Genomic DNA, 23,392 nt, shown 5'->3' with positions numbered 1-23,392 from the left:
TGTAACTTTTTAATTGTCATTATTTAAACAGCAAAGTGCATTCTCAGATTGCTGCTACATCTCTAATTAGTTGCTTGAAGACTACTCTGTTGCTGAGGTTTTTTGCTACTCTGGTCCTTCACAGAAGGAATGATAATTTTGGGCAGATCTGTTTCCTTAGTCTTCCTTTCAGTTGCTAAATTCATTGAAGGTCACAGTGTTAGGCTCCAGTAGAGTCACTTTTTTGGCTTTCTTCTAAATAGATAATAGTTTTAAGCATCGAGGTTCAGCCATGTGATATATGCAGAGTGTCACAATTCTTAAAATACAGCGTTTTCTCCTCAAAGCATAAAGCCTTTTCTCTTTGGAATGACCTTCATCAGGTTTTTGTTTCTTCTTTTCTTCATTCTAAGTTTAACATTTTAAGAAATCTTGATTATCAGGATGGACATATAAGGAACAAAAAATAGCTCAAAACTATCAGTAGGATTATGACATTATCTAACAGGTCTAAGTCACATTAGTGTTTAGAGAACACTATCTATCTTGATTATTCATTCCCTTTGACTTTTAATTATTTTTCAATTTTGTACTAAGAAAACGTTTTTTGAAGATAGTATTTATTACGCTTATATTTGGGAAGGAATAGAGAACAAGAGAAGAGAAAAACAAAGGGTTATTATTTTCATTGACAAGGCCCGTACAGTCAGTCACATTTAGAGGCAGAAGCAACCTAGAGATTATAAAATTTGACAGTGTTTCACTCTCTCTGTATAATTGCTCAGTTACCCCCATGAAAAAAAATCGTGAATCTCAGAAGGAAAAACTGAAATAAATAAAACTGTCATTGAAATCAATATGAAGAGACACTTCTGTATTATCTGGCTTAGACCAAAATGACATAATGACTTTTAGCAACTATTGACCGAATAATTTTATTTTGGTTATGGTTTTTAAAGTGTTGTTCATTTTGTAATTATTTTAAGAGGTGTGTTTTTGTTTACTAACCAAAGGAAAGTTTTAAGAAGCTACTGGTTTGGTCTGCTTTATAATTCACACTCACTGAATAGATTAGCTTCAATATATTCTGTCTGAATTGTTTCTATAGTGTAGAAGAGAAATTCATGTGTTAGCAATGATATGTTCGAAGGGCCCTAGGCATTCATTCCCCAGGGTGACCAATTCCACATATTTTGCGGGTGGTTGGCTAGAGGTAGATGTAAATAATCAGGAGCTGTGGCTGAATTTTTGTTTGTTTGCTAAAAGCAAGATAATTGACCATATTTATGCCAGAAGAACTGCAATACTAACACCCGTATTGCTGTAATCTACTTAATAGGTTTTTACACTATGTATAAATAACAAATAAATTTAACACAAAGCAGTCTTTCAGGATTAAAAATACGGATTTACAGAAAGCTCTAGTATATATGTTTTCAGATTGCACTTTGAGAAAAAGACCAGCAAGCTAAATTCACATACGTGAAATTAAAGCAAGAGATAAAGAAAAACAAAGAAATTTTTATTTGCTGCCAATTAAGAAAGCTGTAGTGCCAGCATGAAAGTGTGGAGAAAGGATGGTATGATGATAATCCAATATGCCCTGATTTCCCTATGAGACTTTCCTAATTTATATAATGTACAGATTATTTCATCCAGCATTTAAGATGCTATTAAATTTGTTTCGAAATATTTGCATTAAAATTTGCAATAGTTTGTCTAGTGCAGGTCAATGAGTATTACAAATTACAGTTTGCAGAATTTAATTTGTGCAAATAAAATGCCCAGAGCTTAAAATTGTTTACTCCCTCTTCAGTGCTGCTTAGAGCAGTGAATAATGTCATTAACAATAAAAGGGAAAAGAAGTGTGTGATAAGATGGAATGGTTTTTAAATAAATGAATGAAAACAAAAGGATCGTTATACAAAAACTTTGTAAGTAAATGACATCCGTGGATTTATCCTGCACCTGTGAGCATTTGTTTCGACCTTTCTATGTTATATGTAGTTGTTTGTGTGTACGTATTTTAGATTTACCGCAAATCCTTTCCTTGTTTTAAAGCCCCATTTAGCAATAACATTACATTTCACAGACACCCCTAAAGTGGTTGTGTTTTAATCATTTTGGTGATTGGTTTAATGTGAATTTTACGTAAATCTCATCATATTGCTAATAATCGAAACTTGAAATTTTTTTAATTTAGGAGACATCAAACAGGAGCCAGGAATGTATCGGGAAGGACCCACCTACCAGCGACGGGGGTCACTTCAGCTCTGGCAGTTTTTGGTAGCTCTTCTGGATGACCCTTCAAATTCTCATTTCATTGCGTGGACTGGGCGAGGCATGGAATTTAAACTGATCGAGCCTGAAGAGGTGGGTTTAATAGATTTTTGTTTCGAAAACAGATAAGTTATAGTATTAAATAAACATATATTGTCAGTGTGCCAGAAAATTTTTTGTTTAATTTTAAAACTTCGGGGACACCTTCTAAATTAGAAGGTGGGCAAAGGAAAAAAATGTAATCATTTAAACTAAGAAATGAAAATGTTGCACACTTTTCCAGTTGAGTACCATCCTGTGGAGTTGATGAAGAAAACCAACTAGAACATCATAGGCATGAGACTTTATTCAAGAATGCAATGCTTGGGAAGTCTCTAAAAGAGCATCCGAGTTGGGGATGTTTGATGACTTTTGAGGAACTAAGGGTGTATCTGGTGAAGTTCCACTAGTTTTGCACATGAAGGGATTGTGCTTGAGAATTAGCATGTAGTATTTGAATAATCTTAATTTTGTCAAGGGGTCAGAAAGGGACATCTCGAACCCAAAGTCATGTGCAAGAGGGAGTGGGGGACAATTGCTGGGGGGGAGGGGTAAAGGCACACAAGAGCCACAGTAGAAAATTCTCATTCCTTAAGAGATGCAGGCCTAGTAGGGACATTGTTACTCTTTGATTGTCGGTGACATCTTTTCTAGTCAGCTGTACTGTGTACACCCCATTAGAAGGTAGGGATGAAGTATAAAGTGTCACCATAATACCTAAGAAATTGCGAAGTGAGAGAATTCTAGAGAGATAATATGGGTAAATGGAACACACTTTCAACTAACTGCTCCCCTTTCTTACCATCGCCCTTCCCCTGATCCCCATGCACAGGCAAAAGGGATGTTTTCCTGAAGAACTTCTCGGTTCAATTTTTATTCTCCCCAGGTCTGGCTTTAGGCTTAAAGCTACTGTAATTATTATAGCATAACCTACCAATTGCATTTTGGACCTCTGTAGAAAGGTGACTTTTGTATGAAATGCTTGTGTCTTAATAGAGATGCTTTCTCTGCTACTCTTAAAATTGACTTTAGTTTACATTAACCACAAAGGTAATGGAAGACTTTCAGTTAACATGCCTGTGACTGATCATTTTGGTTGTAGGGTCTAAATGCCTCAGAAAAGTCAAAAAATTTAGTAAGATATCCAGCTATTTTTGAACCCAAGTGATTAGTTTCACATAGACGGGACGCCTGCAACCTAGGCTAATGGGCCTGCACGTCTTAAATTTTCTGCCCTTTGAAACCATGTATTCATTTATAATCAGATCTCATGTCCTAGTTTCATATCCAGAAGATAAGTCACCTTTCTTATTTAAGAGATTATCTGATTGAGATGTGTAGTTGAAGTTTGAAATAACAGGAGTTGGTTAGTGTATTTGTAAATCTACTTCAAATAATAACTAGTGCTTAGAGGGTTAGTTTTGCATCTCCCTTGCTCTATATCAAACACACACACAAATCTGAGAATTTGAAAATATTCATTGTCTAGTATGGGCTAAATGTTTGAGTATTTGAATTTCCATAGTGTGTCTCAAGCTTAATTTGGCTGTCAAACGAAATTCATTTTTATGTAGATAGACTTAAATGATGTAAGTTAAAGAACCATAAAAATGGGAAGCACTAACAAATTGAGACTAGGAACACTTAATGTAAAGTAACTTGAAAGCTCTTTAACATGATCAAATGTGTGTTGTTCACCTCATCAAACACGTTAATAATCACTGCAAGAGTTGGCTTATCGGAGAACAGAATACCTGCAACAGGAATTTATATCAAACAGTTATTTCCCGCTACCTGTGACCAAAAAAAGGGAGCAGAAGCAGAATTTTGTTGTTTTTTTTTTTTTTGCCATGTATTTGTTGAGGTGGAAACATTACTGAATTATGTTGATAATTATTGACCTCTTGAGAATAAAATTCTTATGAATGAAATTAAGTTCTCTTTTTAGCAATTGTTGACTTTCATAGTGATTATGTTGGATTAAGTAGAATGAAAGACTTGAACAGAGGACCATTAACTTCCATCACATTCTGAATTTTTGTGATTTTTAAATGCAGGACATAAATATAGTTACATCTGTTCAGTATAACAAACAAACATTTAGGTACCTTTTCTGTAGTGGACTCATAAAGTAGAAGAGAGCCAGGTAATTCAGAGTTAATAGACTTTTTTTTTTAATGTTTTTATTTTTGAGAGAGAGAGAGAGAGAGAGAGAGAGCGTGAGCAGAGGAGAGTCAGAGAGAGAAAGAGACAGAATCTGAAGCAGCCTCCAGGCTCTGAGCTGTCAGCACAGAGTCTGACACGGGGCTCAAACCCACAAATCGTGAGATGCCCAACCAACTGACACCCCTCAATAGACGTTTTCTCAGCAGTAACCAACTCAGTGGTAATTGTTTAGTAAGCACTAAGTCTCCTAAGGCAATTATTTGAATGAAATATAACATTTCTTTTTTTAAGTTTATTTTGACAGAGAGAGTAGTTGTGCACATGCAGAATGGGAGCAAAGGGAGAGAGAGAATTCCAAGCAGGGTCTGTGCTGTCAGTGGGGAGCCCGACACAGGGCTCAGACTCACATACTTGTGAGATCGTGACCTGAGCCAAAATCAAGTGTCAGAAGCTTAACTGACTGAGCCACCCAGGGCCCCAAAACATCACATTCCTGCTGCTGCTGTGAGTGCTTTTGTAATTGCTTCCATTAGGCAATGACTGTGCCTATTAACTTTCTTCTTTGGAAAGTGTTCGAAATTTCTTTTAGCCTCTGTGGCCCACAGCCACCCTCTTTCTTATGCTACACAGTAGCTCTTGGAGGATCTATGTCAGACGAGCTCTAGAAAGGTTCCTCTGAAGCCATCCTTGCTGGAATTGCTCAGAGGTTCCATTTCTTTCTGGAAATGTCATTTTGTAGTTTACAGTATTGCATGAGACTATACCCCCAAGCTGATTATCTGCTCAGTGTGTTTGGCTAACTTTAGCAAGCACATGCTCTTTAATATTTTTCTTTTTGAGATATATGAGATAATGAGCTGTTATTTTCAAATTAATCGTGGATCCTAGGGAATTGTCCCAGGAAACAATTATTAACATATAGTAAAACATCTCTAGGACTCAGAGGAGAAGTCTTTCAAAGATAATTCAAACTCCTTGATCTGAAAGAGTTACCAAGAAGTCTGAGACACAGGCCCTGATTGTGGTTTCAAGGCTTAATGTTAAATGATTACATGTGTTTTTAAAAATAAAGAGTAATCTACTTAATTCATTTGACAATAGGGGTGATTTTTATAGCACAGTTGCCTTTTCAGTTTCCTCACTGATTATTGAAGTTTTCACCTGAAGGAGTATTCTAAGGAAGTCACCGGAAGAATTACCACCGTTGCACCTACTCCTTGTTGCAAGTGCTGCCTTGGCTTATAGCAGTGATGGGTGGGTCCTACATGAGGGCTGAAAGGGCTTTTTTCATTGGTGGTTGGTCTCACCTATCCTGGAAATGACTAATAATATCTGTTAACTTTATGTTTCAATCTTTTTTATTTTTATTATTGGGGTGACAACATTCAACATGGCATCTATCCTCCTATTAAGTATTTAATATAGTCCTGTTAACTGTGAGCGCCCTGTGGTAGAGCAGATCTCTAGAACTTACTCATCTTGCATAACTTGTCTGCATCTCATAGGCATATTGGTATGTCATACTTCCCTTTATGAATGCGACACAGAGTCAATTAAAACAGCTCTAAGAATCAGGGCACCTGGGTGACTCAGTCGGTTAAGCGTCTGACTTCGGCTCAGGTCGTGATCTCACGGTTCGTGGGTTCACGTTGAGCCTGCTTCTGTGTCTCCTTTCTCTGCCTTTCTTCTGCTCATGCTCTGTCTCTCTCTGTCTCTCAAAAATGAATAAACATTAAAAAAATTAAGAAAACAGCTGTAAGAATAAATTTTATTGTTTAAAAATATCTACTAATACCCAGTTGTACTGAGAATTACCTGGCATCCTCAAAGTCAGACTCTGCTTATGGTATCAAAAAATCATCTTTTTTTTCTCCCTAAAGACTTCCATTGTGTTGTCTTCAAGTTGATTGCAAGTTCTTTTTTTTTTTTTTTAACTTTCTAGGGGCATCCTGGTGAGTTTTTAGATGAGAAGCATTTATAAATGAAAAAGTATTCAGAAGCCATTGTTTAATTTAAGGAGATATTAATAGTTTATTTTCAAATAGTTACAAACAGAGAGGAAGGAAGGCAAACCACAAGAGACTCTAAAATACAGAGAAAAACTGAGGGTTGATGAGGGGGGGGAAGGGGAAAGTGGGTGATAGGCACTGAGGAGTTGGGATGAGCACTGGGTGTTGTATGTAAGCGATGAATCATGGGAATCTACCTCCAAAACCAAGAGCACACTGTATCCACTCTTACTTCACCAATGTGACAATAGATTATGTTAAAAATAAATAAAATTAAACACACACACACACACACACACATGAAAAAAATGTTTTCATGTCCCTTTCAGGTTTGCATGCTATTCACATGCTGAATCTCTTTAAGATTTGCTGATGTCCATTGTTCGGTTTTTAAAAGGCATTTTATTTAGAAAGAATTGCTTTCGTTTCTTACTGCCATTCTCCTATTTCACTACTACTTAGACAACTTCATTAAAATGAAGTTTATCTTTGGATAATTAAGGTGTACTTGCCTTGATGACCATTTGGGTACGTCGCCGTGTCCCTATCACATCACAGCTCTCTGCTCTTAAAAAAGTATAGGAATGCGTGTGGCTAAACTGCATTGTATGTTTATTCAGGGAATACAAATCAGGAAGGTAGAAAATAGCATGGATCAGTATTTTTAAAAGAGAGAAAAAAAACAAACCCCGGGGAAAAGGCCATTGCTAATAAAATGGAGGAAGACAGTATGATCTCTCTGAAGCGCCTTCTGCTTTAGTGTATGGGACATAGCGACAACTTGGAATCTCATGGAAATGAAGGAAAACACTAGCCCTGTCGGATAATGCTCTCTTGGGGTTGCCCAGGTGTGCACGATAGGTGCAGAGTCTGCTCAGACTAATAAAATACGGAAATGAATGAGAACATGATTTTAGCTGGGGTAGCAAATGCAGGCTGTGCTGTTCTGTGTGATGCTTCAGCCGGCCCAGGGCGGTGGTGATGCGGGGGATACGTGGAAGAAGGGGGTGTTCTTGAAAAACCCTCCTCTGCCAGATAAGTTGCTTCTCCAAAGCCACATTATAAAAACTTCTGAGATTTTTCACTAAACAACAAAGTCGACATTCTGCTTTAGAGATTTCTGTTTGTGGACTCATGTACATACATGGTAACCTTTTCTACTTCCTTTTTATTTTTAGTATCCAATTACTGTTGTCTAAATGAATGCCTAATTCGCCAGTTTAGTATTGGTTACAGTTTTATTCTGACGCTGCTTCAGGCAATAAAAATTATTTGCAGTTCAGATTATGAAGTTTTATAGTGTTTCCTCTGCTGCACATAAAATGCCGTTTGTTCATCTTTTGTTTAGTATCAAACAGGGTAATTTTTTCTTTAGTTTATCACAACCTCAAAAAAACACCTTTACAAAGAGATCACTAAGCTATTCTTGGGTTTTATCTGAAAAACCAAGAGGGAAAAAACAGACCGTATATATCAGAACGGGAAACTTGCCTCATCTTGGTGAATCGCAGCCTGTTTGCTCCCTTTGTAAACACATCCCCTAATTTCCATTTAATTTTGTAGCCAAAACAATAGTGACAAAGAATTCTATTGTGAAGTTTCAGAATGGTCACTGCACTGCACGCCTGGCTAAAAAGCAGACTAGGACACAGGAAAATTCAGATCCTGATAGCGTTTGCCTCTTGACTTAGGTCTTTAATTTGGATGTGTTTTTGGAATTTTGGAAGTAACTGATTAATTCACCAGTGTTCTATGAAATACCTTGATAAGGCAATGCTTAACACGACAATGTCATTCTGTTTTGGTGGCAGGTGGCCCGGCGTTGGGGCATTCAGAAAAACAGGCCAGCTATGAACTATGATAAACTTAGCCGTTCGCTTCGCTATTATTATGAGAAAGGAATCATGCAAAAGGTGAGCAGCTAAAACAGCATTAAAATTCATTGAAATGTTGCACATTAATCTGCATGTCATACTTTAAAAGCCACATATCATTTCATTGCTGAAGCAAGGTTTTCACTCATTTTAACATATGCTTAGCTCTTGGTTTTGGTATTACAAGCCTTTCTATTTATAAATTCCTGGGCGTTATAGACCAGGGTAATAATATCATATAGAAACTACTAGACATTCTGGCAGTCCCGACTCTACCGTATTTGGTAAAAAAATGTTTCAGTACTAATATTCACGTATATCTTCCAGAAGTTCTTGGTAGCCCACTACATTCCCCACAATTATATAATTTAGAAATGCTTTTATGTATAGATTCCGAAACAAACTGAATGCTTACTTTTTCCCTCCTTGTTCTGATCCTTAAAAACATTCAGAACATTTCCTGTTCTGAAAAATTTTTTCTTCTTGTCTGAGATCTTGCCTGATTTCAGCGCGTGACAGCTTAGAATCCCAAACCATCTATTAAAAATAAGTATTTGATACTATTTCATTGGTGAATGAAGTTAAATATATTTTATTTCATTTCAAGTGAGCTTCTCTTAGTATTTGAAAGATAAAGCACATTAAGTCCATGTAGAAGAGATTGTAAAATTGTTGAAGGGAATGAACTGATAAATAAAGATAAAACACTGGATATTTGTTATTTTTAGATCCTTCAGCCTTGCGTGTGTATTCATTCCAGTTGTGTAGACTGCGAACCAAGTTTATGATTGATCCATTGTGAACATTACTGTTTTATTATGCATCCTTTGTTCATGTTGGGGACACAAACATAGTTATATATTCCACACTGTGGCTTATTTTTATGCCACTCTTGGGGCGCCAGGGTGTCTCAGTTGATTACGTGCCTGACGTCGGCTCGGGTCATGATCTCACAGTTTGTGGGTTTGAGCCCTGTGTCGGTCTCTGGGCTGACAGCTCAGAGCCTGGAGTCTGTCCTCGAATTCTGTGTCTCCCTCTCTCTCTGATCCTCCCCTGTTCATGCTGTCTTTCTCTGTCTCTCAAAAATAAATAAAGAAAACATTAAAAAAGTGTATACCCCTCTAGTTATGCCAGGAAAAACTAAACCACTTGCTACGTGAAACATACTGGAACAGAGAGAACAGTATCACTGAGTTCTTAGGCCAAACAAATCGGTGCCCTGAAGTTCACCAGCTCAGAAGTTAGAATGCCAGGATCCTTGAAAGATAAGGCTGAATCCATTTCTCATTTCCTATTTCCCTGAATCTCACCTTCAAGATATATAACCAATCAGTACATGCTTCCCTGTGTTCTCCATCTCATCCATAGGGTCTTTTTTATTCCTCCCTTCCTCTCACCCACGCCTCCTGTCTGCAGCAAGACCCTGTCATTTCCCTCACCACGTCCCGAGTGCCGGCAGTGCCGCAGGTGCCCCGCAGTCCTGGGCAGTGTGCACAACAGTCAGGGAAAACGCAGCTGGGGTTTAGGTTTGCATGCTGACTTCTCAGTGGATCACCTTTTGGAACAGATTCTTTTCCTGCTCAGTGGTGGTGGTTTTACTTCTGGAAGTTGTTGTGATCATTAAGTGAAATAAGGCACTTAGACCATTGTGTGGTGCCTGGCGCAGTAGAAGTCTTCAGCGAATGGTAGCTCCGAATGCCACTCACGCCCTGAAGCCCGTGTAAGCTGAGACACGTTTGGCTTGTGTGTCTTGACCATTAAGTCTCCTATTCAAGGGAGCATTCACAGAGAGCTAGAAAGTAGAAGGTCTCTAATTACACCTCAGCTTTTAGACATAGTGTGTGACAGGTTATCTCTAGGATGTCACACCAGGTCTTAATTATTCTCAAGGGTGTCAAGCTTCTTATTACTAATATCGCCATTCCATGTTCCTATTTATTTATCCGATGATCACATATACGATGTTTTTACCTCTTATTTTAATAGACTTATAAAACAAGATGCTGTCAAAATATCAAATAATGGCATAAGTATTAAAACACAGATTAAAATAGGGTTGCTCCTCACATTTTTCCCTATTGGGATGTAATTGCCAAAAGAAACTGCAACTATTTTATCTCTCAGCAAAATAGGACAGCAAAATGTCTGTATTTTCTATGACACACCTTTTGGGGTGTTGCCACGTAATGTGAGAAAGCATAGGCTGTATAATGGTGAAATATGCAAAATTGAAGTCTCCTTGTAGTCAGCACATAAACGAAGGCTGTTTACAAGTTTTACAGACATATTTATTCTTTTTCCTCATATGCGTTGTGATTCTATTTGCTGCTATTTGACACTTGTGTGACCCCTCATTACTTCACTGATATGGTCCCCTCTTCTAGAGCCACTTGCCTTCTGAATTTTGCATAACATCTATATCAATCCAGTGGTTAAAGTAAATTTTATCAGAGTCACTTAGGGAAATTATGCTGTCCTTTAAAAAAATATGATATAGAATTTTATATTTCAGTGTGTAGTGGAAAATGTCTACATGGCCACACTTGTGTAGAAACTTAAAATTATGATACTCTGGTTTCTCTTCCGATCATATAAACTTAAAAGTATGTATGTATGTGGCATACATCAAGGAAAATTAAATGGAAAGATTAGAGAATAAAAATAATCAAATGGATCTAAACATATAAAAAATTCTGATTATTTCAGTAGTTCTCAAAGAAGAAACGGTGGAGTGTGGATTCAGACTGTACATCCATGTGTGTACTTTTGTTTCAAAACTTAGAAATGCCTAGACAAATATATGCAAATATTTTAACAATGGTTATTTCTTGATGATATAATGATAGATCATTATTTCTTTTGGTTTGATGCATAGTTTTAAATTTTCCTCCAGTTTCCCTGTGTTACTTCTGTGATTTTCAAAGTTAACACATAATTGAAATATGTAGTCTTTTAAACCACAGTTCAAAAGATACTTCCTTGTTTAATTCATCTCCTGTAATAGTCATGTTCTATCTCAGCATTGCAGTTTGGGTATACTTCATGTACAGTGTTTTCTACATTGTAATTGTATTACTACTAATAAAAGACATTATTTCCCTTGGCAGTTATCAGCCTTTGTTCTAAGCTCTGTGGCATCTAACGTAGTCCGATGCATATAGCAGCAGCTCCAAAAATGTTTTTCGTAAGAAAAATAGCAGGACACTGTGAGTCAAGGCAGACTCCTTAAGAGGTTTCATAATCTTGATTGTGTATTGTACATTTTAATTCCCCATGGTGATTTATCAAATCATTTCTAATTATAACCAATAGCAACAGGTTGGATAAAAAAACCTACCAGTAGCCTAGAGCACATACCTCTTTTTCTGAAGCTCCAAACCAAACAAAGAAGCCAAATAAATAAATGGCTCTGAGGTATGCAGGCCATTTATTTATTTCCCTCAAAATGCTTTGAGTAAAGAAACTAAAGGAAAAGTAGGATTTCATATCTTAGCTTTGCTTCTTAGATTGCCTGTTTTTATATTTATGGCAACCCACCTTTAGGAAATTAATTTCTTTTTTATAAAGGACAAGTAAATAATGCCAGCTCCTCTGTTTGAGATGCAGTGTACTAGAAACTTCCATCTCAATTTTACAGGAGGCTTTCCATAGGACCCATTCCCGCCTTTATTTCACAAAAAAATAGGGGGAACTGAGAGCAGATTCAGAAACATGTCTAAAGTTATAAAATCTAATGTTCCCTGTTTTCATACCTAAGAATATTCAGATTATTTGGTTCCTCTAAACTGGTTCCTCTTACAAGCTAAAAAAAAAAAAATCAGGACAAAAAAAATGTTCTAAATCCCGAGTCCAAAACACTAGTGCTCTTTGGTAGTTGATTCATTTTTTTCCAAACAGATACAGATAGTTTATAAAGCATGAACTTACTCTTCTCCTGCATCACAAAGCAAATAGCAATGCCTTTTTGATTCATAGGAACCCAGAGATATTGAGTAATTTTCACCTTTCTAAAATTATGAATCTCTACATGCACATGAAAAGTTACTGTCAATGTCAGCACAAAGAATCGTATTCATGCACACACCCTCACCCTCTATCCCCAACCGGCCCTGGTTTTCTAGAACTTCAGTTTTGTTTGCTAATGGAGGTGGGGTGCACATGTGTTTCACTTCATTATTGTTTATAATTTCCTAGAGAAACATTATTCTTCCAAATTTAAGTTTGGGACATGTCATTCCTTACAAATTATGTTACTTCTCCTTTATTTCAGGCAGCTGTCACATTGCTTTTTCTCATTTCCTCCCTATGCATTGTGTATTTTAAATTCCTTTCACTTTTTTACACCTCTTACTTCAATCTGACACTTTACACACATCCTTAACTTCTGTCTAATGCATCCTGCCTTCATTTTTAAAAGTGATGCACCCAGGATAATGCTGTCTTCTTGATCCGTCTTTCATTTAAATAAGGCTATGCATCTTTTGGGTTTTCTTTTACATGAAAATATACAAGTGCCAAAAAAAAAAAAGAAAAGAAAAAAAATAATAGTTCACCCTGTGATTCAGCGAGTCACTAGTCTAGTCTTATTAAGATTAGGAACACAACGCATTTTTCTTTTAAGGTTTAGAAGTTTAATTTTTATACGATTTCAGAAGTGGGAGACATTAAGAGGGAGACAGTACACCTTAAAGACCCAGTCATTTTATAAAGATATTACCATTTAAAACAAAGGAAAAAATTTCGATGGGGGATGCCTGCATGAAGTCATTGACTCCCCCCGCCCCAATAACAATGTAAGTTTTGTTTTATTTAAAACAAGCAAACTGCTAAGTTTCCTAGCTGTGCCTGGAATGAATGTTGTGATTACTCAAGGTCGCATTTCCCTCTTTTGGACTGTAGTTTATTCCCCAAAGTAAAAAGGCTTGTTTTGTTTTGTTTTTTCTTTTTACGGGTATCTTCTAACATGTGCTTGCTTTTCTTTAGTAATTCATCCTTTCTGGTATATTAAACCAAGTTTTTATTCTTTTGTTTCCCTGCTCTTTCCTGTTTGGCGATGGTAGAGCTCGGAATCCTGTTGAGGTCCATTAACAAATAACATTACATCAGTTTCAGGTGTAAAACATAATGATTCACTACTCCTATGTATCATGAAATGATCACCACACTAAGTTCAGTTAACATCCTGCACCATACATAAGGTTGGGTTTTTCTCTTCCGTGTTTCATCAGGTGGCTGGAGAGAGATATGTCTACAAATTTGTGTGTGATCCGGAAGCCCTGTTCTCCATGGCCTTTCCAGATAATCAGCGCCCACTGCTGAAGACGGACATGGAACGTCACATCAATGAAGAGGACACGGTGCCTCTGTCTCACTTTGATGAGAGTATGGCCTACATGCCAGAAGGGGGCTGCTGCAACCCCCACCCCTACAACGAAGCCTATGTGTATTAACACAAGTGACAGAGAAGGAGGGCCTCCTCACGTGTTTCCTCGTTTTGCAGGATGCAGAGAATCTCTGAGTTCTCTTCAATCTTTGATTTTTGTTGTTTGTATTTTATTTTTAAATAATAATACACAAAAAGGGGCTTTCCTGTTGCATTATTCTATGGTCTGCCATGGACTGTGCACTTTATTTGAGGGTGGGTGGGAGTACTCTAAACATTTATTCTGTGTAACAGGAAGATAATGGGTGAATGGGTGGGGGAATACGGGGATTACTTTTTACTTAGGCTTGGGATGGGGTCCTATGATGAAGCTATATCCTGTTTATTTGATTTCATAACAACCTAAGAAAATGTTCATTTTCTCTGGGTATCTATGGTACAGTTAATTCGCATTGTGTAAATATCCACTTGGAGACTAGTAGCCTTGGGCATTTTCCCCTATCATTTCTGAGTCTCTGCAAAGTGTACAAAAAATTTAAAAAAAAATTAAAAAAACAAACAAAAACAAACAAAAAAAACCTACTGTAAATGGCAGTTTAATTGTTAGAGATGACTGGGTTTGCACCTGTTGTAAAAAGGTATTTAGAGATTGCATTTGCTGTTTTGTTTTGTTTTGTTTTGCTCTGTATATGACTCACAGAGGATCACCATAAAATGGGTAATTCTCTCTGAAGTTGAGTGATCACCATGACTGTAAATGAGGGGCACAATTTTGGACTCTGGCTCCAAACTGAGTCACAGGCCAGTAGCATTACCTGTATCTGGTGCCACCCTGCTGTTTAGACACAAATCATACTGTCGTTTAAATATTTTGAAGCCCGTTTCAGTTAAATAATGATATGTCATGGTCCTTTGAGATCTTCATTTAAATGTTAAATCCGGGATCACAATGAAGCAAAAAAAAAAAAATATCTGTCTCACTTCCTACAGTACATAAAAAGACATTATTTAATCGATAAGAATTAACTGTACTAAATCACATATTATGCTGTTCTAGATACAGCAAGCACTCCTTAAGAAAAATATCCAATACACTAAATAGGTACTATAGTAATTTTTAGACATGGTACCCATTGATATGCATTTAACCTTTTACTGCTGTGTTATGTTGATAACATATATAAATACTAGATAATGCTAATGCTTCTGCTGCTGTCTTTTGTGTAATATTCTCTTTCATGCTGAATTTACTATGACCATTTATAAGCAATGCAGTTAACTACAGATAGCATTTCAGGACAAAATAGATGACTCAAACCATTTATTGCTTAAAAAATAGCTTACGCCATGCTATGCTATAAGCAGCTTTTAGGCACATTGACAAATGAAGAGTAAGCTTCAGCTTGCTAAGGGAAACTGTGGAAACTTTTGTAACTTTTGGTGAAATAGAAAATTATTTGCAAACTGTCAAAGAATCTGAGGAAGTTGCTGTATGACATAGTGCTGGCCCTGATACTCATCATCTTGTTTTGGACACTTGTGTAAATGTGATTGGATTGTTTGAAAAAAGATTTAAAGATTTAAAGTTTCGAAGGTTTTTGGTTTTGTTTTGTTTGCATTTGGAAAAAATACTGAAAGCAGAATATGTTGTTTCATTCACCTTGGAAAAAAACAAAGTAAATGGTGTCATAATATCTTTGAAAAGCTTGCTGAACCATTCAGACAAGAAGCATGAGTTTTGTTCAATCCATCAATGTCCCGGAGGAACGACATTTTTTAAGAGTCTATAGTGAAATGTTTTAAAAAAAAGTCCAACACACAAAGCCAAAATGAACCTATAAAAGCATTTCTTGATGAGTCCAGGAACGATGGTTGAAAGATGATTTCCTGGCTACCCGTTTTCCAAAATGACGCACATCACAGCGCATGTACCTAAATTGAACAGTAATTGGGAAGCCCACATACCGTAATCCATACTACTCACGGTTAATCCTACAAGAAGATCTATTTTAATTTCAACGTATGTATGTAACCTGTGACTTCAATGATTGTTCTGCATATACATTATATATCATTAGGCCCATTATGGGTTAATATGCCTTAAAAATGAGAATTTTTCCCCCTACTATGCTCATGTGGCCATTTACAGCACTTAGAATAAAAACAAATTTTAAAATATTCAGCTAAAGATTTATTGGAAAGTGTATTAACACATTTGGAGAAATTGAAGGAGAAATTAAAAGTGGGTATTTAAAATAGCACCTAAATGAAATTGTATTGAGGATTCTTTTTTTTTTTTCTCTCTTCCTTTTTTTCCTTTTTTCCTTTTAATATTCTAGTTCTAATTTCCCATTGGGAAAGAATTGGGCTATGAGTTATCTTAATGGATCAACGGAAGAACTGGTATTAATTATATAATATTCAAGGACAAACTATTTTTCTGCTTAAGGTAGTGACTCACAAAACAAAATGAGTAATTGGCCAACATTAAGAATATTTCCAATACAGGATTCAAATGTTGCATTATAAACTCTTTTGGGAAATGTATCTAAAGTTCTCTTTTTTTTTAAGTTCTGTTTTTATTCTACTTTTTGTTTGCTTGTGTTTTTAGTTTCAGATAGATTAATAAATCTGGCAGCTGATTTCTGCAAGATTCTTGTGTTTTGAATTTCTAATTAAAATTGGCTATTAGAAATCAATTAAAAATATAACATTTTCCTTCAACTTGGTAAAATAAATGAAAAGAAATCTCTCCCCTAGTGTTTGCTGCCTCTCAGTGATGACATGCTGTTACCCAACAGACTAATTACAACAAAGAATGGTATATCCTAAATAAGTAATGAAAAAGGCCTTTTCTTAAGTTATGCCTGTGAAAAATACTGAAAACTAAAAATCCACAAAGCTAGCAGAGCTGAACAGTTTTCTCAAATCACATATTGGAGGTCATTTATTTGAATCTCCTTTCTACAGATTGTTTTAATTTCTTGTGGCTGCTGTAATGAAGGTAATGGTTCAAAACTACACAAATTTATCCGTTCATTGTCCTGGAGATCAGAAGTCCAAAATGAGCCTACAGGTGCTAAAATCAAGATGTGCGTGGAGGGCTTCTCTTAAAGGTTCCAGGGGAGAACCCCATTCTAGCTGCTGCTACTTTTAGAGGCTACTGACATTTCTGACTCCTGGCTCCTGGCTTCTCCCTCCAATCTGTGTTTCTGTGGTCAAATCCCTCTTTTCTACTGAAGTCAAATCTTCCTCTGCCTCCCTCTTCTAAGGACACTTATGATTGCATTTAGGGTCCTCACAGATAACCCAGGAGGATTTCTCCATCTCAGGATCTTTTCTTTGTCACACCTTTGAAGTCCCTTTTGCCAGTATCATTTATAGCTTCCCAGGATCAGGACATGGAGGTGGAGGAGCACGGAGAGGGTACTGTGATTTTGCCTATCACCTAGATGAAGACACCATAGTAAAAATACTGATCGATTTACCTATAAACAAAAGTTTTGTTGATGGAGATAGGGTTAGAAGTTACTGAAAAGCATTTTTGTTTACCACTGAAATAGGTTTACTTTATTCTGCATAAATAGTGCTAAAAGCATTCTATTAAAGTTTACCTATTCCAATAAAGGATCTGGCAATCACATCAAATTATTACATGATTCAATAACCCCTCATGTAAATATGTGATGAGAGAAAAGAAAGTAAGGTGTGATAAATACAGAGTAGTGGCACAGTTAATTCTGTCTTCCAAGCCAGACGATATATTTTTAAAATAAATTTCTTTTTGTGCTAATATGAGTGATTCCTATATGATCTTAACATCTGCAAGGGATTACTATTAGGTAAGAATTTTAGAGCATGTCTATTACTCAAAAGAACAATTCTAAAATATGAGTCAACTTATCTTCATATGACAAGGAAAGAAATCTATTATCCACTTTTATAGCATTTAAGCAGATCATGGGAGTTTCTAAAATGAGCCCCTTTGTCTAGGCAACATTTTAAGAGCTTATAATGACAAAACATTGCAGAGAAGGCCATTTGAATGTTCATACTCGATATCTTAGAAGAAGTAATATTTAAAAATAAGTGAATGAGCTATTTTCCAGTGCAGTTTGAGAGGAAGAAGAGGAAAATAGAATTGTAAAAACAAAATAGAGATCAGGTAAAAAAGAAAAAAAAGAAAAGAAAAGGAAGCTAATGAACATTTTAAGCAGTTGTGGTAAGAGTTCCATAGTGGCTAACATTCCATAAAATATCAGTGTTCGACATGATGCTGAAGAATTTGACCCACTTTACTCAGAACACAACTAGTATTTTTAGGGCTTGACTTAATTTTTTTTTAGCATAAGACACATTTAGAAAGATTTATTTTAAAAAGTTTATGGGAAAATATAGTTTAAGAAGACACTGGACTAGTGGGTACCCTTATAGAAGTAATGATTGTAGAATGATCAATTATATATATGGAATAGCTATGGTTTATGAAGTCATGTAAGGTAGCATTTTGTGGGGGTTTTTTTGTTTTTGTTCTGTTTTTATTTTGCACATAGACTGTAATATTTTTATTTGCTTCCATTCTAACATTATATTTGTTTCTATGGAGAAGACATTTTTAATTCAGTTGGATGTATTGAAATTATACTTACAGTTTGAGAAAACATGCTATGACATTTGTGATGATAGTAAATTAAATATGCTAAAAATTTAAATCTAAAATAAAAGCCCAGAAACTGAAAGCATGATCGTGATCACTGTGGAATATGGCACATCTAAAAGTAGTAGATGTCTAAATTTTTTACTTGCTTCTAATCATTTGCATCTAAATAATTTGAATCATTTAATGTCTTTAAAGCACTTGAGGAACATCTTTTCTGTCTGTCCACTACTTCCCATGTATTCTCTTTCTGGTAACTTAGTTCCCCAGGACACCTGCTCAATGTTTTTTCATTTTATGTTCCAGTCTCTGTTAATACATTATTTCACTTAATCCTGTCAGCAACTATATCAGGAAGGAATCTGGGGACAGGGACTCTAATTATTTCAGTGATTCCCATGTGCCACCCAGTGTGTCTGTGTGACCTACAGGACTGCCTCTATCACTAAGGGCTCTTCTTGGGGAGAAGCTGACTCTCATGGGAAAACAAAAATGTTGTGTCAAGATGTCATGTGATCACAGGCAACTTCATTAACTCTTCTGTAACTTGGACTTGGCTACTTTCTTGATTTAAATTTCTAATGACTTAAAAATGCATGTAACAATGATTCACATTTTGCTGAAATGCAGTCTTACTTAAAACATTTCTTTAACCATTTTTGAATAGTCTTTATAGAAAAATCTGGAAAAGAAATCAAGTGCCATTTAAACAACAGCATCAAATGATTCCCACCCCCCCGCCAGCCTTGAAACATTTCAAAATCAAAATGATTAAAGTACCACTATGTTTTTGTTTTTTTCTACCCAAGAAGCATACAGTTTAATGCTTGCAAAAGAGACAGATGTACTGATCAAATTCGTCAGAAAGTTGTAAACACTGCCCCCATGATTTATGTTATTAGACATGACTTGTGAAAGTAATAGATTTTCCAGAAAACTTTTAAGGCACAGTAAATTTGAATTTACATGATTCAGAAGGAGCAAAAGACAGAATTTTAAATTAGAAAGTAGAACTGAAAGCATAGAAACTATAAAGAAATCTTAATTTGTTAAAATGTCACATTACTGTGAAGTGAACTATGACATTGTTATACATTTTAAATCTTTGGATAGTTGGTAAAAATATTTGTCCTATAGTTTAATGTGAATATTTTTCAATTTTTAAGTTTTTTTAAAGTTTATTCCTTTTTTGAGAGAGAGATATGGTGCGTGAGGGGGGGGGCACAGAGAGCAGGAGACACAGAATCAAAAGCAGACTTCAAGCTCTAAGCTGACAGCACAGAGCCCGATGCAAGGTTTTAACTCACAAACCTCAAGACCATGACCTAAGCCAAAGCCAGACAGTTAACCAAGTGAGCCACCCAGGCGTCCCAAGTTTAACTGCTAGAAAAAAAAAAAAAACAAACCATAGTGAGAAAAAAAATGGGAGGGAAAAAAAAGTGCATGCGGCACTACTTTTTAAACTGCAGTCTAAAATGCTACCCTACTTTTAATACTACAGATATAGTTTACTTTATAATAATCATAAATATTGAGGCACCTGAGTGTCTTAGCTGGTTAAGCCTCCAACTGCGGCTCAGGTCATGATCTCAGGGTTTGTGAGTTTAAGTCCTGCATGGGCCTCTGTGCTGGTGGTGGGGCGCCTGCTTGGGATTCTCTCTTTCCGTCTCTCTGCCCCTCCCCTGCTTGTGCTTTCTCTCTCACAATAAATAAATTTTTAAAAAGTAATCATAACTATTAAATTCTTTAATTTTCTATTTTAAAAATGTATGTAACCTAAAACTTACCATTTTAACTATTTTTAAGTGTATGATTCATTGGCATTAATTACATTTACAATGTTGTGCAACCACCCTCACTATTTCTAAAACATTGAGATCATTTTATTCTCTTTGTTAAATTTATTTATTTTGAGTGAAAGAGAGGAAAGAGCATGCACCAGCAGGGGAAGGACACAGAGAGAGGAGAGAGAGAGCATACTCAGCAGGCTCCGCACCACCAGCACTGTCACGAACTTTGAGATCATGACTTGAGCCAAAATCAAGAGGTAGGCGCTTAACTGAGCCACTCAGGCATCTTTTGATCCTTTTATTCTTAAAGTATTATTTAAAATTCCACCGGAAGTACTTTTTAAAAATCTATTAGAATTTAAAAAGTAAAAAATGCAGCCATTCCTGCTTTCTAATGTTTCATATCACTTTTAGTTTCTTTATTAATAGGTTGCTCTTGGTTTTACTCTGTAGTTTAATAGCTTTATTAAGGTAAAAAAGTAAACAGGATGTATAAACACGATTACCATGAAGCCCCAGTTAGTGTTGCAGGGAGAAAAGGTCATTTAGATAACCAGCTTATTGACTATTTAGAAAATAACTCCATTATTTAAGTGTACATTAAAAAATAAAAAGAATCCTTTTACACAAGCCATGTCAAGCAATGAACTGACATTTTGCATTCTTTTTAAATTTGAAGTGACAGATTTAATTAACATCATAAAAACACAAATATACTCTTTAAGATAGTGATAATTTCAGATAATTTTTTAAAATTCAGGGCATCCTAGTGTCTCAGTCGGTTGAGTGCCCGATTTGTTTTCTGCTCAGGTCATGATCCCAGGATCGTGGGATCATGGGACCAAGCCTGGAGCCTGTTTAATAGTCTCTCTCTTTCCCTTTCTCTGCCCTCTCCCCGACTCATGCCCTCTCTCTCAAAAAAAAAAAAAATCACAAACTTACCAGTTTCAATAATAACATTTAATTAATGATACTGAGTTGTCAAGATAAATGGGCATCTCTCCACCACCCTCTCACCATATTATTAAGTCTAAACACTAATAGCTTTCTACATTAAAAGAAATAGAATGTTTATCTCTGACATTCCAAATTTCTTATAATAGATTCCTTTCAAAATCTATTCCTTGCAATTTGGAACTTAGTCACATAGTGAATAAGGTGGCTTGTTTAGAATCATTCACTTATGGAGTAAACTCATGCTTAATTATTGAAAGGTAGCATGTGAAGAGATAAGATCATATTATTTAATTTCTTCTCACCTCTATAATCCTAGACCCAAATGTGATAATTCTAATTTTCTTTGTTGACTGTTACTGGTTTCATGAAGATCTTGTAAATAGTAAGCATTACAAATAGCACATAAAATTTCCATTCTGATTATTTTGCGTACTTACTGCTGAAATTCAGTACTATGAAAATTATGAAATAGAATCAACTGAAAAATGACTTCTTCCTCACAATTTACGGTTTATTTATTTTCACAAAAATTTGTGGTTATGTGGAAACCCTGAGGCAGTATTTCTAAAATCGAAACAAAGAGAAAAATGAAAATAAATGTCTGGATAATTCAGATCCCAAAGGAGAAGTACGTTGCACACTGATTTATTCATTGACTGAATATTAATTCATTCATATTAGAAGAGACTTGAGATGATTCATTTCAATTTGTTCAATGTTTGGAAATCCACTGATTTAATCTTTCAAAATCCTCAACTATGAATCTTCCACAAATTGGTAGTAAACACGGCTATAAATCAACTGATTGTGTATTTTCTGCATTCAAACTTTTATAAAAGTGCCATTCCATAGGTGAACTATATGAAACATATAATAAATCTAAAAAGCAATCCCTGTCCTCAAACTAAATAAGACTAACCCATGTAAATCTAACATACACTTACGGAATTACATGATGTGCTGTATCATTTAGGCTAAAATAATCTATTATTTAGTTTACAGACTCTGCAAAAGAAGTGTGGTAAAGTAGCTGTAAGAATGTTAGTGACAGTAAGAATCAGGGATACTTTTATTCAAATATAATGAGGATACAAGGTCAATCATGCCTATTACCATAAAAAGAAGCACTTAATTAATTACTAAGTGTAAGTTTATGTGGCCCATAATGCAGGAGAATGTTGAAAATTTATAAATCAAGGCAGAGCAGACCACTGACTCATTAACTTCTGGACTGCCTTGATCCTGAACATCTTGATTAAAAGCATTTATCAAATGCCCACTTGCTGCATACGTGTACATACTGGGATTCCTCACCACGTTATGAAGTGATTATTGTGTTACTTTTGGTTGGTGGTTTAATGGTTCCAAGCAACAATAACCACCGATGAGGAGGTTTCAAAGCTGAGAGGCCCCATTTTGTAGACACTGTGGCTTTCCTTTGTACCCGTGCTGATGACTGGCCCCCTGTCCCCACCCCACCATTGAGCTTAAAAAGGTCAAGAGAGGAGTAAAGCATCCTTCTAACTTGGAGTTATTTCCACTCTTTGATGCATTCCAACTAATAATCGCAGGAGCAATGACTATTTTATAACAGATGGCTCAGACAGTGATACCTAAGAACTGTTTTGATATGAGAATAGTCTTTGTTTGCCTGGCACAACTCACCCTTGCCCTGCATATTATTAACAGTGCCCACGTTTCACTTGTTACCTGCACTCTATATCAGAGAGCCTGATTGTAATGCTCTTTTTGGGTTGCCTCGCATGATGACCTCTGGTGATTGAATCATCAAACCATCTCTCCAGGACAAATCTACTTGACTGGGAATCGTCCCTGGACCTGACGGAGGTAACCTCCCCACTCCTCAGACCTGTGGTGACTTGTAGTATTTTTATCAAAGCATTTTATTTAATATTCCTATATCTTCTACTTTATCATCCAGAGAATGGTGGAAGGTTATAAGCATTAGGGACCTAGGCATCTATCTAGGTGTCTGTGGAGCCGAACTGGAGAGATTTTAAGCTTTATGAATTTTAGATACGTTCTTATGAAAATGAATGCACTGTGACTCTACCTGTTTTAAGTGGAAAAGGAGCTTAGGAGCATAGTAAGATGGAAAAACTAATGGATATGTTAAAGATCTAAGCTTTAAAAAAAGTTATAGTAGTCAGTAACAATGATAAATCTGTTCAGGTCCCCAATACTGAAATCAGTTATTACCACTGTCTTCCCATTCTTGGATCACTTTACGTAAGATT

The 23,392-nt window shown here is 36.0% G+C and overlaps 1 protein-coding gene across 4 annotated transcripts in view; it reads left to right on the top strand.

Annotated features, from left to right (window-relative positions):
* The window catches only part of ETV1 (ETS variant 1), a 93,595-nt gene extending 75,699 nt beyond the window's left edge, over positions 1-17,896 (top strand). For all 4 annotated transcript variants that reach the window (XM_029929648.1, XM_029929646.1, XM_029929642.1 and 1 more), the window contains 3 exons: positions 2,183-2,352; positions 8,285-8,386; positions 13,576-17,896. In XM_029929648.1, coding sequence (XP_029785508.1) covers positions 2,183-2,352; positions 8,285-8,386; positions 13,576-13,797 — 494 coding nt within the window. In that variant the 3' untranslated portion in view covers positions 13,798-17,896. The remainder of the gene's footprint in view (positions 1-2,182; positions 2,353-8,284; positions 8,387-13,575) is intronic.
* Positions 17,897-23,392: the final 5,496 nt, after the last annotated feature.

This window comes from Suricata suricatta, chromosome 2, assembly GCF_006229205.1.
Source record: "Suricata suricatta isolate VVHF042 chromosome 2, meerkat_22Aug2017_6uvM2_HiC, whole genome shotgun sequence".
Lineage (NCBI taxonomy): Eukaryota > Metazoa > Chordata > Mammalia > Carnivora > Herpestidae > Suricata > Suricata suricatta.
The sequence above is the reverse complement of the archived record's forward strand: the minus strand, read 5'-3'. Positions and strand labels throughout refer to the sequence as shown.